Source organism: Phaenicophaeus curvirostris, unplaced genomic scaffold, assembly GCF_032191515.1.
Source record: "Phaenicophaeus curvirostris isolate KB17595 unplaced genomic scaffold, BPBGC_Pcur_1.0 scaffold_115, whole genome shotgun sequence".
Classification (NCBI taxonomy): Eukaryota; Metazoa; Chordata; class Aves; order Cuculiformes; family Cuculidae; genus Phaenicophaeus; species Phaenicophaeus curvirostris.
The window spans coordinates 368,536-384,611 of NW_027206736.1; the positions used below are offsets into that span (position 1 = coordinate 368,536).

The window sequence follows — 16,076 nt, forward strand, 5'->3', positions numbered from 1 at the left end:
GCTTCTTCTCCAGCCCCTTCCCCAGCTCCGTTGCTCTTCTCTGCACTCGCTCCAGAGCCTCAACATCCTTCTTGTGGGGAGGGCCCAGCACTGACCCCAGGATTCGAGGAGCGGTCTCCCCAGGGCCGAGGCCAGAGGGAGAAGAACCTCCCTGGCTCTGCTGGCCACGCCGGGTCTGATCCAAGCCAAGATGCCCTTGGCCTTCTTGGCCCCCTGGGCCCCTGCTGGCTCCTGTTCAGTTGCTGTCAACCACCCCGGAGAGGCTGTCAGCCTCCAACTAAACCTGCTTGGGGCAGCCGATTGCCGGAGCCGACAGCGAAACGAGGGATGGGAAGCGGGAGAGGGAGTCAGCCCCACACCGACCCCATGAAGACGAGCATCCTGAGGGACACAGGGAGCCACACGCAAGGCCCAGAGCTCATCCTGCCCGGAGAAGAAGCAGCGCACCAGCAGTAACTAAAAAACAAGAGTGAAATGTTTATTCCCACCTGGCATCGCCTCCCGGTGCCGCTGGACAGGACGGTCACCCCCACCAGGTGACCATGTCAACTCCCGGCTCCAGACGAGGCTCTCGGAGCCCTCGGGGCTCCAGCAGCAATTTGTGAAGGCGAGGAGCTCCAAGGAAGGCAGGTGGGAAGATGGGATCCCAACCGAGGGTGGCGTTTGGCACGGAGCCTCCTCAGCGTCCCCAGGGCCCGGAGCTGCCACGGGAGCGACGTGGATCTGTGCCCCGTGCCAGGCAGCACCTCCCCGAGCCGCGGCCCCGTCACGAGGAGTTCATGCTCTCCCACTGCCGGAAAATGCGGAACACCTTGCAGGACTTCACCGAGAGGCTCTGCGGGAGAGGGGCGAGAAGACACAACCAGAGGTTACAGCCCACGAAGCTCGTGAAGAGAACCTGCAGGACAAAACCCCCCTGAGATACCCAAGCGGCTGCCAGGACAGCGATTTGCTCCTCTTCCTTGTTAACCTCGTTGCTCTCTCCAACTCCCTGAGAGGAGGTTGTGGAGAGGAGGGAGCTGGGCTCTTCTCCCAAGGGACAGGGGACAGAGGGAATGGCCTCAAGCTCCACCAGGGGAGGGTCAGGCTGGACATTAAGAAGAGCCTCAGCTCTGCTCCTGCTCCATCACCGGGGCTGGTGGACGCACACAGAGGCTCAGGAGAACTCTCTGTCGGGACAAGAAATGCAACTGGATCTCGGGCAGCCCTGAGCGGCTCGGGGAAGGGTTATTTATAGCAGCCCTTGAGCAGATCTGCACTCAACTCATCGGTGGAAAGGACAAGAGCTGTCCGAGCGGCCGTCAGCGCAGCCGGAGGGGAAGCCGAGGCTCTGCAGGCACACGCTGGGTCCTCACAGAACCCTTCAGGTTGGAGAAGACCTTTAAGATCATCGAGTTTGACTATTAACCCAGCAGAGCTGAAGTGTGATGCCTGCTGAGGTTTTCGAGAGCATCTTTGCTTGCTCAGCAGCCCGAGGCTGCCTCGGACCAAAACCACGGGCGTTTTCAAAGATAATAACAAAATTTTGTATGGAATGGGATCAAACGTCTGTGTTGGGGCCACGCTGAAAGCTGCTCCCCAACAGCTGCAATGCCGACTCGTTTCATTGCTGAAGAAAGACTTTGGGCAACGAGGAGAAAGAACAGAGAGAGAACCAGGGCTTCTCCTACCTGCATCCTTTATACGAAGAAGCCAATACTGAATTTCATCAAATCATGTAATAAGGACCATGAGGGGCTGGAGAGCGTCTGGAGGAGGGAACGGAGCTGGGGAAGGGGCTGGAGAACAAGGGTTCTAAGAGGCGGCTGAGGGCCCTGGGGCTGTTTATCCTGGAGAAGAGGAGGCTGAGGGGAGACCCCATTGCTCTCTCCAACTCCCTGAGAGGAGGTTGTGGAGAGGAGGGAGCTGGGCTCTTCTCCCAAGGGACAGGGGATGGGATCAGAGGAAATGGCCTCAAGTTGTGCCAGGGGGCATTTAGATTGGATATTGGGAAAAATTTCTTCAGGGATGGGGTTCTCAGGCCCTGGCCGAGGCTGCCCAGGGCGGTGGTGGAGTCCCCATCACCAGAGGAGTTTCAAAACCTCCCCAGACAAGGTGCTCAGGGATAGTTCAGTCGTGGACAGGAACAGTTGGACTCAAAGACCTCAAAGGTCTTTTCCAACCAAGCCATTCTAGGATTCTATGATGACAGAATCATTAAGGTTGGAAATTATTTCCAGGATCTTTAAGTCCAACCATCAGCCCCACAGCACCGTGCCAACTAAACCACATCATGATGTGCTCCATCTATACATTTTTACACATCTAGAGCCCGAGCGAAGCTCATCTACCCCAAATCCTGCCTAGAGGCTTTCAGCCCTGGGTGAGGCTCTGAGCAGGGTTTGGGGCTGGGACCCCCCAGACTCACCAGAGGCTCCGTTTCGGGCACTTGATCACAATCCCTGGTGCTGAGCAGCGTGTTCAGTACCACCCGCCAGCCCGGCTCTGCCTTCGCAGGCTCCTTCTCCATCTGGGCTGCGGCATCTTCCAGGGCTTCCCCTCCCTCCACCGCGTTGACCCAAGGACACCAGTCACGATGCTGCGAGCTGGGGTCAAAGAAGCTCCTCAAAGAAGTGTCCTGGGGGAGGGAGGAGATGACAGCGTAAGAGGGCAACAACGGCATCGTTTGAAACAGACTCCGGTGACACGATAAAACCCTCTGTGTGACCACGGGGACAACCCTGGCCACCGGATCAGGAGCCCCCAGCCCAGAGCTCCCTCCTCCCGACCCACCGAGCTGCTGGAAGAGCAGAGACGCGCCCTCTTTGCTCTGCGGAGAGGGCTGGACGGCACCTCCACGTTGTCCCCGGGCCCCATGCTGCGGGTGACGGGACGGCTCCTCAGCGCGGGGCTGGACACCTCCACCTCCCCTCGGTCCACGGAGACGGGGGAGTCCCAGCCCCGCGGGCGAGAGATCGCGGCCGACGGGCTCTTCTCCTGCTGACAGTGGGGAAAGAACAAGGAATTAAGAGTCTCTCAGGTCGCCAGCACATCCTCTGCCCAGCGCAAAGAGGAGACGAAAGCCCTCCCAGCCGCCCCGGCAGGAGCTGCGCCACCTCCTCGTCACAGCAGAATCATGGAATCACAGAATCACCAGGTTGGAAAAGACCCACCCGATCATCAAGTCCAACCGTCCCCATCAATCACTAACCCGTGTCCCTCAGCACCTCGGCCACCCGACCCTTAAACCCCTCCAGGGAAGGGGACTCAACCCCCTCCCTGGGCAGCCTCGGACAGGGACCAATCACCCTTTCCGGGAAATACTTCATCCTGATGTCCAGCCTGAGCCTCCCCTGGTGGAGCTTGAGGCCATTCCCTCTCGTCCTGTCCCCTGGCCCTTGGGAGAAGAGCCCAGCTCCCTCCTCTCCACAACCTCCTCTCAGGGAGTTGGAGAGAGCAATGAGGTCTCCCCTCAGCCTCCTCTTCTCCAGGCTAAACACCCCCAGGGCCCTCAGGCTTCTTCTCCAGCCCCTTCCCCAGCTCCGTTGCTCTTCTCTGCACTCGCTCCAGAGCCTCAACATCCTTCTGGTGGGGAGGGGCCCAGAACTGACCCCAGGATTCGAGGAGCGGTCTCCCCAGGGCCGAGGCCAGAGGGAGAAGAACCTCCCTGGCCCTGCTGGCCACGCCGTGTCTGATCCAAGCCAAGATGCCCTTGGCCTTCTTGGCCCCCTGGGCCCCTGCTGGCTCCTGTTCAACCAACACCTCCAGGTCCTTTTCCTCTAGGCAGCTCTCCAGCTGCTCTCCAGAAGCTGGAGACGCGGCCCCCAAACCACATCCCTCCTGACTCCTGTGCTCCCCCCGGCCACCCCGATGTGCCGCGGGAGCAGAGCGAGGCCATACCTGCTCGGATCCCGGCGGCACCGAGTCCTGGCTGCGCGTGAGCATCCTGCGCGGCGACGTGGGCACAAGCGGGGAGCGGTCAGCGGGTGCCGTGGGGGTGATGCTCGCGCCCCCCGAGTCGAGCTCCGGCCCTGCAGACTCCAGCTGGTGGAAGCCCCACAGTCCAACCTTCCTCATGCAGCGGGAGCAGGTGATGACCGAGAGGTGCACGGAGCCAGACGCGGTGCTGCGGGGACAGAGCCGGGCACGAGGTGAGCTCAGGGAGAGCCTGGGATCCACCTAAATCACAGCTCTGGGAGCAGACAGAGCTGCTCAGCTGTTCATTGAGGAACCATCCTCTGAGCACCTCATCTGTCTGGCTTTGAAACCCCTCCAGGATGGGGACGTCACCACCACCCTGGGCAGCCTCTACCAGGGCCTGAGAACCGTTTCCATAAAGGACTGTTTCCCAATAGCCAATCTAAATGCTCCCTGGCACAACTTGAGGCTGTTTCCTCTCATCCATCCCCTGTCACTGGGGAGAAGAGCCCAGCACCCACCTCTCCACAACCTCCTGTCAGGTGGTTGGAGACAATGAGGTCTCCCCTCAGCCTCCTCTTCTCCAGGATAAACAGCCCCAGGGCCCTCAGACGTCTCTCAGAACCCTTGTTCTCCTGCCCCTTCCCCAGCTCCATTCCCTTCTCCACACGTGCTCCAGCCCCTCAAGGTCCTTCTTGGAGTGTGGGGCCCAGAACCTAACCCAGGATTCATTGAATTCCTCCCCAGCACCGAGTCCAGGGGCACAATCCCTGCCCTGCTCCTGCTGGCCACGCTCTTTCTGGAACAGGCCAGGATGCCACTGGCCTTTTGGCCACCTGGGCCACTGCTGGATCATGTTCAGCTGCTGTCAACCAACACCCCCAGGTCCTTCTCCTCCAGGCAGCTTTCCAGCTGCTCTTCCCCAAGCCTGGAGCTGCTTGGGCTTGTTGTGTCCCAAGAGCAGGATGTGACACTTGGCCTTGATGAACCTCATCCTGTTGGTCTCAGCCCATGGATCCAGCCTGGCCAGATCCCTCTGCAGATCCTCCTGCCCTCCAGCCATGGATCCAGGTCCCTCTGCAGAGCCTCCTGCCCTCCAGCCATGGATCCAGGTCCCTCTGCAGATCCTCCTGCCCTCCAGACATGGATCCAGGTCCCTCTGCAGATCCTCCTGCCCTCCATCCATGGATCCAGAGCCCTCTGCAGATCCTCCTGCCCTCCAGACATGGATCCAGGTCCAACAGGACTGGATGAGGCACCGAGCCCTGGGGAACCACTGGAGATCGACTCCAACACCTCAAAGAGCAACAACCAAGCAACCAGCAGCTCTGTATTTCAAATTCTTTGGTGTCTCAGGGAGACGACTCTTTTAGGGACGCCCACATCCCTCTCACAGGTTCCACCAGCAACCACGAAGCGTGGAGACACTTTTTAGCAGTTCCACTCCAGCACCCACCTGCAGGTCCAGCCGCACAGAGCCAGGACGCAGGCTGGAACGTGCACTGGCAGCGTTTCCCCCGCAGCCTTCGTCGGTGGTTTCTCTCCTTCTGTTTTGTGCTCGAGTTCCTCCCCGATCAGCTGGAGGAGCGCGCTGATCTTCTCCTCCGTCAGGGACTGCAGGACAGAGAAAGGTGGCAGAGCTGGTGATTGGATGAAACACGCTGCTCCTACTCAGAAACCACGTCCTGCGCGGAGGAAAATCCCGGATTTGCTTCCCGGAAAGCACACGAGTGAGCATCCTCAGCACTTCTCTGGTTAACGGCTTTAAACTGGAGAGGGGAAGACTTAGACTGGATATGAGGAGGAAATTCTTCATGCTGAGGGTGGGGAGGCCCTGGAACAGGTTGCCCAGAGCAGTGGTGGCTGCCCCATCCCTGGAGGGGTTCAAGGCCAGGCTGGATGGGGCTTGGAGCCCCTGATCCAGTGGGAGGTGTCCCTGCCAAGGCAGGGGTGGGACTGGATGGGCTTGGAGGTCTCTTCCAGCCCAAACCATTCCAGGATTCTCTGATTGCTGGGCACTAGGCTGTCCCTGCTCGAGGGGCTCTGGTGGTTTCATCGCTCAGCCGGCTCGCGGTGGCAGCCACAAACCCCTCTGTGATTCCTGCTGAATGGACAAAGCGTTTCTCAATTCGCACACGGCTTCTCACTGCCCAGAGCCATCATCTCCCAGTGAGTGAGCGCCCCTGGCCAGACTTGGTCGTGGAAGAGCAGGGCCTGGCAAGAAGGCAACACCATCCTGCTCGTGGCTGCAGCAACACCTCAGCCTCTCCTGATGAATCACAGAATCAACAGGTTGGAAGAGACCCACCGGATCATCGAGTCCAACCATCCCCATCAATCACTAACCCATGTCCCTCAGCACCTCAGCCACCCGGCCCTTAAACTCCTCCAGGGAAAGGGACTCAACCCCCTCCCTGGGCAGCCTCGGACAGGGACCAATCACCCTTTCTGGGAAAGATTTCATCCCCGTGTCCAGCCTGACCCTCCCCTGGTGGAGCTTGAGGCCATTCCCTCTCGTCCTGTCCCCTGGCCCTTGGGAGAAGAGCCCAGCTCCCTCCTCTCCACAACCTCCTCTCAGGGAGTTGGAGAGAGCAATGAGGTCTCCCCTCAGCCTCCTCTTCTCCAGGCTAAACACCCCCAGGGCCCTCAGGCTTCTTCTCCAGCCCCTTCCCCAGCTCCGTTGCTCTTCTCTGCACTCGCTCCAGAGCCTCAACATCCTTCTGGTGGGGAGGGGCCAGAACTGACCCCAGGATTCGAGGAGCGGTCTCCCCAGGGCTGAGGCCAGAGAGACCTCCCTGGCCCTGCTGGTCACGCCGGGTCTGACCCAAGCCAAGAAGCCATTGGCTGCTGAGCTCCTGCTCTTCTGAGCCTCGTGTGAGAGGCCCCTCTGCGCCACATTCTTGGGGCCCTCTCACCTTCCAATCCCACCCAACGCAACCACAGCCTCCAGTCACAGAATCATAGAATCATGGAGTCATAGAATTATAGAACAGTTTGGGTTGGAAGGGACCTCAAAGCCCACCTAGTTCCACCCCTGCCATGGGCAGGGACACCTCCCACTAGACCAGGCTTCCCAAAACCCCATCCAACCTGTCCTTGAACACCTCCAGGGATGGGGAAGCCACAACTTCCCTGGACAACCTGTTGTGCCTTGTGGGATCCCGGCTGAAGCAGCGATCCGTAGGCGGCCACGGCTCACGGAGGGCTTGGAGGTAACGAACAGGGGTGGGAGAGCACCCGGAGAAGCCTGTGGGACCTCAAATCACGTCTCCTGGGCACCAGCGAGCACCGTGCGCACCAGGAAAGCAGCGAGAGGGAATTGGACACCAGAGGCTGCTTCCCACCGGCAACGCCGTGGTGACACGGGCCGGCTGTGCCCGCGCTGGCCAGGGTCTCGCAGGGTGGATGCGCCTTTCCAAACTCCCTTTTGTGCACATCCAAAAGCACCAGGTGAAACCACCACGTGGGGAATGTTTGAGGAGAAAGCCAAGATGACAGAGCACCCGCAGCCTCCCGGTTGAACCTCGTTTAGGACGGGGTTTGTTCAGCACAGGGACACGAGGCGTCGTCACCGGGGACCTGGAACCCCCCCCAGGGCAAGGAGCACCTGGGAACTCACCATGTTCTTCATGTCCTCGGGTCGGAGGGAGGGCAGCTGCAGCTCCAGCTGACACAGGCTCTGGAATCGCTCCAGAAAGTCTTGGAGAAGGGCTCGGGGCTCCTCCAGCAGCAGCCTGGCAAAGCGATCTGGTGGAAGCAAACGCGGGAGGCCTGAGCGGTGCCACCAGCCACCCAGCCCCTCCTCGTCCCACCGGGCGAGGGATGAGGCCAGCCAAGCCCTCCCCATCACGGCCTCCTGGCTTCTAACAGAAATCCCAGCACAGCCTTTTCCTTTGCAACCGCCCTTCCTGGTAGAGAAGACGAGATCTACCACCCTTCGAGCACCCCACATCATCCAGTCACCCCAGTCTCCTCCCAGTTAGAATCCAAAGAGGTTTTGACTGCCCTGGAGGCACGGAAAGGCTACGAGAGGCTGGCGCAGCCCAGCCTGGGGCTCAAGATCTGGGTCTCCGGCCACGGCTCAGTTGTTCGGGTGCTGAGGCTGCTCACGTGGAGAGGAGGGAGCTGGGCTCTTCTCCCAAGGGACAGGAGACAGAGGGAATGGCCTCAAGCTCCACCAGGGGAGGGTCAGGCTGGACATCAGGATGAAATATTTCACAGAAAGGGTCATTGGGCACTGGAATTGCCCAGGGAGGGGGTTGAGTCCCCTTCCCTGGAGGGGTTTAAGGGCCGGGTGGCCGAGGTGCTGAGGGACATGGGTTAGTGATTGATGGGGATGGTTGGACTCGATGATCCCGTGGGTCTTTTCCAACCCGGTGATTCTATGATTCTATGATTCTACCACCACATGCTCCATGGGACAAAAACGAGGACCGGGCCAGGCTACGAGACACCAACCTGGGCAGGGGCTGTCGGGCCAGAAGCAGAACTTCTCGTGAGCGGTGCACAAGGCCGTCTTCAGCTCCGCGCAGCGCTCCTTATCTGCAAGGCAAAGCTCCCTTCTACTCCCTGCGGAGCCACCACCTCGGGGTGCGGCTGGGAAAATCCAACCAGGAGAGGAAGGCTCCGAGGGCTTCCCTGCTCCTCCTCCTCCTCAGCGTGGCCGGGGTGACAGATGCCACCGGAGGCTGTAGGTTGGAGAGCCTGAAGTTCTCACCTCAAGCTCACCTCGCTGCACACCAAGAGGAGCTGCCACCCCTCCAGCCTCCCTGCTGGGAACCATGGAGCCACAGCGCCTGCGGCAGCGAGGGGGACGGCGAGGGCCACCAGAGCTTCTACCTCCTTGCAGCCAAAACCCCCTCCTGACCCCAAGCACAGAGAACCAGGGAATGGTTTGAGTTGGAACAGACCTCCAAGCCCATCCAGTCCCACCCCTGCCATGGGCAGGGACACCTCCCACTGGATCAGGGGCTCCAAGCCCCATCCAGCCTGGTCTTCAACACCTCCAGGGATGGGGCAGCCACCCCTGCTCTGGGAAACCTGTTCCAGGGCCTCCCCACCTTCAGCATGAAGAATTTCTTCCAATGTCTCATCTAAATCTTCTCTCCTCCAATTTAAAGCCATTCCTCCTTGCCCTGTCACTCCAGGCCCCTGGACAAAGTCCCTCCCCAGCTTTCCTGGAGCCCCTTTCCATACTGGAAGCTGCTCTAAGGTCTCCCCACAGCCTTCTCTTCTCCAGGCTGGACAACCCCAACTCTCTCAGCCTGTCCTCAGAGCAGAGGTTCTCCAGTCCTGAGATCATCTCCGTGGCCTCCCTGAGACCTGTTCCAACAGCTCCATCTCCTTCTCCTGCTGAGGATTCCAGCCCTGGCCCCAACCCTCCAGCTGAGGTCTCCCCGAGAGGAGCAGAGGGGACAATCCCCTCCCTCCCTGCTGGCCACGTTCTCTGGATGCAGCCCAGGACACGGGGGGTTTCTGGGCTGCGAGCGCACCTTGTGGCTCCTGTGGAGCTTCTCCTCCCCCAGCCCCTCAAGGTCCTTCTCCTCAAGCTGCTCCCACCACATCATCCCCAGCCTGGACTGATGCTGAGGGTTGCCCTGACCCAGGTGTAGGACCTTGCACTTCTGGTTGAACCTCACGAGGTTCTCCCAGCCCCACTTCTCCAGCCTGTCCAGGTCCCTCTGGATCCATCTCATCCTTCTGAGGTGGCACCTGCAATCTAGCTGAGGGAGTCCTCAATCGCATTATCTTTGCCATTGATGGAGACGATGGAGATGTTCAACAGCCCTGGTCCTAGTAGGGGTCCTTCTTCCAGCCTCTGGTTCCTCCAGAGCTCTGTGCACCAGCACGATTGCTGGCAGAATAATTGGCCCATGTTTTATCTGAGAAAGATGGTCTGAACTGTTTGCTGGTTGCTGAAAAGCTCCACAGGAGCCACAGCGTGCGCTCACAGCCCAGAAACCCCCCGTGTCCTGGGCTGCATCCAGAGAACGTGGCCAGCAGGGAGGGAGGGGATTGTCCCCTCTGCTCCTCTCGGGGAGACCTCAGCTGGAGGGTTGGGGCCAGGGCTGGAATCCTCAGCAGGAGAAGGAGATGGGGCTGTTGGGACGGGGCCAGAGGAGGCTCCAAGGATGATGCGAGGGCTGGAGAACCTCCCGTCCGAGGACAGGCTGAGAGAGTTGGGGTTGTTCAGCCTGGAGAAGAGAAGGCTCTGAGGAGACCTTAGGGCAGCTTCCAGAACCTGAAGGGGCTCCAGGAAAGCTGGGGAGGGATTTCTTGCAAGGTCTTGGAGTGACAGGATGAGGGGGGACGGCTTTAAATTGGAAGGGGAAGGTTTAGAGTGGACATTAAGAGGAATTTCTTCACCATGAGGATGCTGATGCACTGGCCCACGTTGCCCGGAGAAGCTGTGGCTGCCCCATCCCTGGAGGAAAAGATTTTTCACGGAAAGGGTGATTGGTCCCTGTCCGAGGCTGCCCAGGGAGGGGGTTGAGTCCCCTTCCCTGGAGGGGTTTAAGGGCCGGGTGGCCGAGGTGCTGAGGGACATGGGTTAGTGATTGATGGGAATGGTTGGACTCGATGATCCGGCGGGTCTCCTCCAACCTGGTGATTCTGTGATTCTACGAGTCAGCGTGGTGGGGTTGAGCTGATGGTTGGGCTGGGTGAGCTTGGAGAGCTTCTCCAACTCCAATGATCCCATGATTCTATGAAAAACCAGTGCTGGGCTAGGACACGGAGCTCAGTGAGGACAACCGGAGGAGGAGCCCGAGAAGGTTAAAGGGGCAGTGGAGGAGTTTGTTAATTAAATCACAGTGCAACCCCTGGAATGGACCAGCAGCCACCCACGGCCACACCAGGAAAACGCCGCGGAGGAGCAGGTGGCAGAGCACACGCCACCTGTCCCTGAAGGCACCCGGGAGGACACCAAGCTGGTGACAGGGCTGGAAACATCCTGTGAGGAGTGGCTGACAGGCGGGTTTGTCGTGTTTGGAGAGGAGAGGGGTGACCTCATGGCTCTCTGCAGCTTCCTGAGGAGGGGACGTGGGAGGGAGGTGATCTCCTCTCCCTGGGAATCACCTCCAGGACACGTGGGGCGGCTCAGAGCTGTGTCAGAGGAGGTGCAGATTGGATACCGGGAAATTTTTCTACCAGGAGGGTGATCAAACTTTGGAAGAGGCTTCCTAGAGCTGGGGTTGATGCCCAAGAGGAGGCTGAGGGGAGAGCTCATGGCTGGCTGCAACTGCCTGACAGGAGGTTGTGGAGAGGTGGGTGCTGGGCTCTTCTCCCAAGGGACAGGGGATGGATGAGAGGAAACAGCCTCAAGTTGTGCCAGGGGAGGTTCAGATTGGACATCAGGAAGAATCTCTCCACGGAGAAGGGTTCTCAGGCCCTGGGAGAGGCTGCCCAGGGTGGTGGTGGAGCCCCCAGCCCTGGAGGGGTTTAAGAGCCGTGTGGATGTGGTGCTGAGGAACGCAGTTCAGTGGGGACAGGGCAGGGTGAGGTTTGTGGCTGGACTCATTCTTAAAGGTCTTTTCCAACCCAAATAACTGTGATTCCATTCCAGCCTCTCTGCGGCAGCAGGAGCCAGAAGTTCCACCACTGGGGCTTCACTTTCACAGAACCCTAGAATCGCTTGGTTGGGAAAGACCCTTGAGATCGTCAAGTCCAACCGTCCCTGCCCACAACCGAACCACCCCTGAGCACTTCATCTTCCCAGTTTTTAAACCCACCTCTCCACAACCTCCTTCCAGGTGGTTGGAGACGATGAGGTCTCCCCTCAGCCTCCTCTTCTCCAGGATAAACAGCCCCAGGGCCCTCAGACGCCTCTCAGAACCCTTGTTCTCCAGCCCCTTCCCCAGCTCCGGTCCCTTCTCCAGATGCGCTCCAGCCCCTCAAGGTCCTTCTTGGAGGGAGGAACCCAGAACTCAATCCAAGATTTGAAATGTGACCTCCCCAGGCGCACAATCCCTGCCCTGGCCCTGCTGGCCACCCCATGGCTGATCCAAGCCCAGGGGCTGTTGGCCACCTGGGCCACTGCTGGCTTTTCAGAGAATCATAGAATAATAGAATCACCAGGTTGGAAGAGACCCACCGGATCATCGAGTCCAACCGTCCCCATCGATCACTAACCCATGTCCCTCAGCACCTCGTCCACCCGGCCCTTAAACCCCTCCAGGGAAGGGGACTCAACCCCCTCCCTGGGCAGCCTCGGACAGGGACCAATCACCCTTTCCATGAAAAAATTTTTCTTAATGTCCAGCCTGAGCCTCCCCTGGTGGAGCTTGAGGCCATTCCCTCTCGTCCTGTCCCCTGTCCCTTGGGAGAAGAGCCCAGCTCCCTCCTCTCCACAACCTCCTCTCAGGGAGTTGCAGAGAGCAATGAGGTCTCCCCTCAGCCTCCTCTTCTCCAGCCTAAACACCCCCAGGGCCCTCAGGCTTCTTCTCCAGCCCCTTCCCCAGCTTCATTGCTCTTCTCTGCACTCGCTCCAGAGCCTCAACATCCTTCTTGTGGTGAGGGGCCCAGCACTGACCCCAGGATTCGAGGAGCGGTCTCCCCAGGGCCGAGGCCAGAGGGAGAAGAACCTCCCTGGCCCTGCTGGCCACGCCGTGTCTGCTCCAAGCCAAGATGCCCTTGGCCTTCTTGGCCCCCTGGGCCCCTGCTGGCTCTTCAGAGACACCGAACCCCCAGCAACACCCAGGACGGGACTGTGGGAACTGTTCCTGCGCACATTGAGGCAGAACCCCCCGCAGATGCCACCTCCCAGCCCCGGAGATGCCGCCGCACGTACACTTGTTGAAGTCGAAGGCGAGCTGCAGGCTGACGCAGAGGAAGGCTTGGCAGCTGGAGCACTTGAGCAGGTCACACTCCACGTTGGTCCAGCCGTACCGGGCACACACCAGCGGCGACAGCTCGTGGGGCTTGCCCGCCCACTTCAGAGGGTGCTGATGTTAAGGACACAACCCAGCGAACTGGGGGTTAAACTGTGGGGGATTGGGACAGGGGCCATTGGGCCAAAGGAGGAAAGAGGGGCTGGAGAGCATCATGAGGTTCCACCAGGCCAAGGACAAGGTCCTACACCTGGGTCAGGGTTGGAATCCCTGGTTTCCATCCAGGCTGGGGATGGTGTGATGGGAGCAGCTTGAGGAGAAGGACTTGGGGGGCTGGGGGAGGAGAAGCTCCACAGGAGCCACAACGGGCGCTCGCAGCCCAGAAACCCCCCGTGTCCTGGGCTGCATCCAGAGACCGTGGGCAGCAGGGAGGGAGGGGATTGTCCCCTCTGCTCCTCTCGGGGAGACCTCAGCTGGAGGGTTGGGGCCAGGGCTGGAATCCTCAGCAGGAGAAGGAGATGGAGCTGTTGGGACGGGGCCAGAGGAGGCTCCAAGGATGATGCGAGGGCTGGAGAACCTCCCGTCCGAGGACAGGCTGAGAGAGTTGGGGTTGTGGAGAAGAGAAGGCTCCGAGGAGACCTTAGAGAGACCTTCCAGTGTGGAAAGGGGCTCCAGGAAAGCTGGGGAGGGATTTCTTGCAATGTCCTGGAGTGACAGGACGAGGGGGAATGGCTTTAAACTGGAAGTGAGAAGATTTAGATGAGAGATTGGAAGAAATTCTTCATGCTTGAGGGTGAGGAGGCCCTGGCCCAGGCTGCCCAGAGCAGGGGTGGCTGCCCCATCCCTGGAGGGGTTCCAGGCCAGGTTGGATGGGGCTTGGAGCCCCTGATCCAGAGGGAGGTGTCCCTGGGTTGGAGCTGGATGGGCTTGGAGCTCCCTTCCTCCCAACCCTCCCCGAGGCCTCTGGGCCGGTGGAGCCTGCGGAGGAGCCGCGGGAAGGGGCCACGACTCGGGGCAGGGGGTGGCTGGCGTCCCCGTGCCCCCAGGGATATGGTGAAGGTTTCCACGCGGCTGAAGAAGGCGTCCTGGCTGGTGGAATCCAGGGACGGAGCATCCCGCGGGGAAGATCCATTGGCCGACTCGGACCACGCGGCCGCGTCCTTCCTGAAGGGACCACGAGGCAGCGATCGATCGGAGCTCCTGGAGAGCTTCCACCACCAAATCCTGCCCCGACCGTGCTCTGCCCCGACACCCTCCAGCCGCCCCTCGCGAGGGCCCCGGCCTTTCAGTAATTAACCGAGAAATTAATTAAGTCCAAGGCAGCAAACGAGGCCACACGGCGGCTCCCACGACGGTGACCAGAGAGGAGGCAGGACCTCGCTCTCCATCCCCGCTGAGGCCACGTCCCCAGCATTGGGGGTCATCCCGACAGCGCATCCGTGTCTGGAACCCACACCAGTGCCTCCCAGTGCCACCAGTGACCCCCCAGCGCACACCAGTGACCCCCCAGTGCCACCAGTGACCCCCCAGCGCACCCTTTAGGGTCACAGCACCAGCACGTGTCCCGTTGGTGGCTCTCAGGCCATGGGGACACCAGGACCCGCCAGGTCACCAACCAGTCCCTGCCACCAGTGCCTCCCAGTACACACCAGTACCTCCCACTACTGCCTCCCAGTACCATTCAGGTTCGGCTACTGCCTCCCAGTGCCCCTTAGCACCTCCAGTACTTCTCAGTGACACCAGTGCTGCCTCCCAGTGCTTCCCTGCTCCCTCATAATAGCTCCCAGTCCATCCCAGTGCCCCATAACAGCTCCCAGTCCCCCCATAACCATTCCCAGTTCCTTGCAGTCCCCCAAAACCGCTGCCAGTCCCCCCCAGTTGCCCTATAACCACTGCCAGTCCCTCCCAGCTCCCCCGTAACTGCTACTAGTCCCTGCATACCTGCTCCCAGTCCCCCCACACACGCTCCCAGTCCCTCCCAGTCCCCCCATAACAGCTCCCAGTCCCCCTCCAGTTCCTCCCAGTTCCCCCATAACCGCTCCCAGTGCACCCCAGTGCTTCTGAGTCCCCCCCAGTCCCTCCATAACAGCTCCCAATCCCCCCATGCCTGCTCCCAGTCTCCCCCAGTCCCTCCATGCCCACTCCCAGTCCATCCCAGTGCTTGAGCCCCCCCTAGTCCCCCCATACCTGCTCCCAGTCCCTCCCAGTACCCCCACACCAGCTCCCAGTCCATCCCAGTGCTTGAGTCCCCCCAGTCCCCCCCACCTGCTCTCAGTCCCTCCCAACACCCCCACAGCCGCTCCCAGTCCCCCCATACCCGCTCCCAGTCCCTCCCAGTGCTTCTGAGTCCCCCTCCGTCCCTCCATATCCACTCCCAGTCCCTCCATACCCGCTCCCAGTCCCCCCACACCCACTCCCAGTCCCCCCATGCCTGCTCCCAGTCTCTCCTAGTCCCCCCAACCCCGCTCCCAGTCCCTCCATGCCCACTCCCAGTCCATCCCAGTGCTTGAGTCCCCCCTAGTTCCTTCATACCTGCTCCCAGTGCCTTCCAGTCCCCCCATAACAGCTCCCAGTCCCCCTCCAGTTCCTCCCAGTCCCCCCATACCCGCTCCCAGTGCACCCCAGTGCTTCTGAGTCCCCCCCAGTCCCTCCATACCCGCTCCCAGTCCCTCCATCCCTGCTCCCAGTGCCCCCATACCCGCTCCCAGTGCCTCCCAGTCCCTCCATGCCCGCTCCCAGTCCCTCCCAGTCCCTCCCAGTGCCTCACCCCGCCCCGGGGGCGATGCCTCCCGCGAGGAGCTCTCGGATCTGCTGGGGGGGGGCAGCGGCCATGGCGGGGGCGGGGACAGGGGGGACCCCGCCCAGTGACACCAGTGGCGCCGCCCAGGGACACCAGTGACACCAGTAACGGGGCCGGGGACACCAACGACACTTCCCACTGCTCCCAGTGACACCAGTTACAGGGCCCAGTGCTCCCAGGGACACCAGTGACACCAGTCATGAGGCCACTGACACTGCCCAGTGCTCCCAGTGACACCAGTAACGGAGCCAGGGTCACCATCGATGCCTTCCAGTGCTCCCAGGGACACCAGTAACAGGGCCAGTGCCACCAGTACTGCCTCCCAGTGCCCCTTAGTGCCACCAGTAATGCCTGCCAGTGTCCCTTGGTCCCCCCAGTGCTCCCAGTGCCACCAGTACTGCCTTGAAGTACTCCCAGTGCCACCTCCCAGTGTCCCTGAGTGCCACCAGTGCCCCCAGGGGTAGTGACGGGGACGGGGGACTGGGGGTGCGAGCTTAGAGCTCCCCCCAACAGCTCCCAGTCCCTCCCAGTGCTTCCCAGTTCCTCCATAA

General features: G+C 60.7%; 1 protein-coding gene across 1 annotated transcript; it reads right to left on the minus strand.

Moving 5' to 3' along the window:
* Positions 1-453: 453 nt before the first annotated feature.
* Positions 454-15,595, minus strand: ZC3HC1 (zinc finger C3HC-type containing 1). Its single transcript, XM_069882313.1, has 10 exons — positions 15,493-15,595; positions 13,778-13,889; positions 12,686-12,836; positions 8,356-8,439; positions 7,517-7,644; positions 5,354-5,511; positions 3,880-4,105; positions 2,773-2,979; positions 2,408-2,617; positions 454-835 (listed from the first exon to the last, which is right to left on the minus strand). The coding sequence occupies exons 1-10, from the start codon at positions 15,555-15,557 to the stop codon at positions 767-769; spliced, it is 1,410 nt and encodes a 469-aa protein (XP_069738414.1). The 5' UTR covers positions 15,558-15,595; the 3' UTR covers positions 454-766.
* Between the last annotated feature and the right edge of the window lie 481 nt (positions 15,596-16,076).

Coding starts and splice junctions, on each gene's coding strand:
- ZC3HC1 (XM_069882313.1), bottom strand. CDS start 15,557: ATGGCCGCTGCCCCCCCCCAGCAGATCCGAGAGCTCCTCGCGGGAGGC. Junction 13,890..15,492: donor GGCATCGCCCCCGGGGCGGG/GTGAGGCACTGG, acceptor TGGTCCCTTCAG/GAAGGACGCGGCCGCGTGGT. Junction 836..2,407: donor TGCCCGAAACGGAGCCTCTG/GTGAGTCTGGGG, acceptor CCTCTCCCGCAG/AGCCTCTCGGTGAAGTCCTG.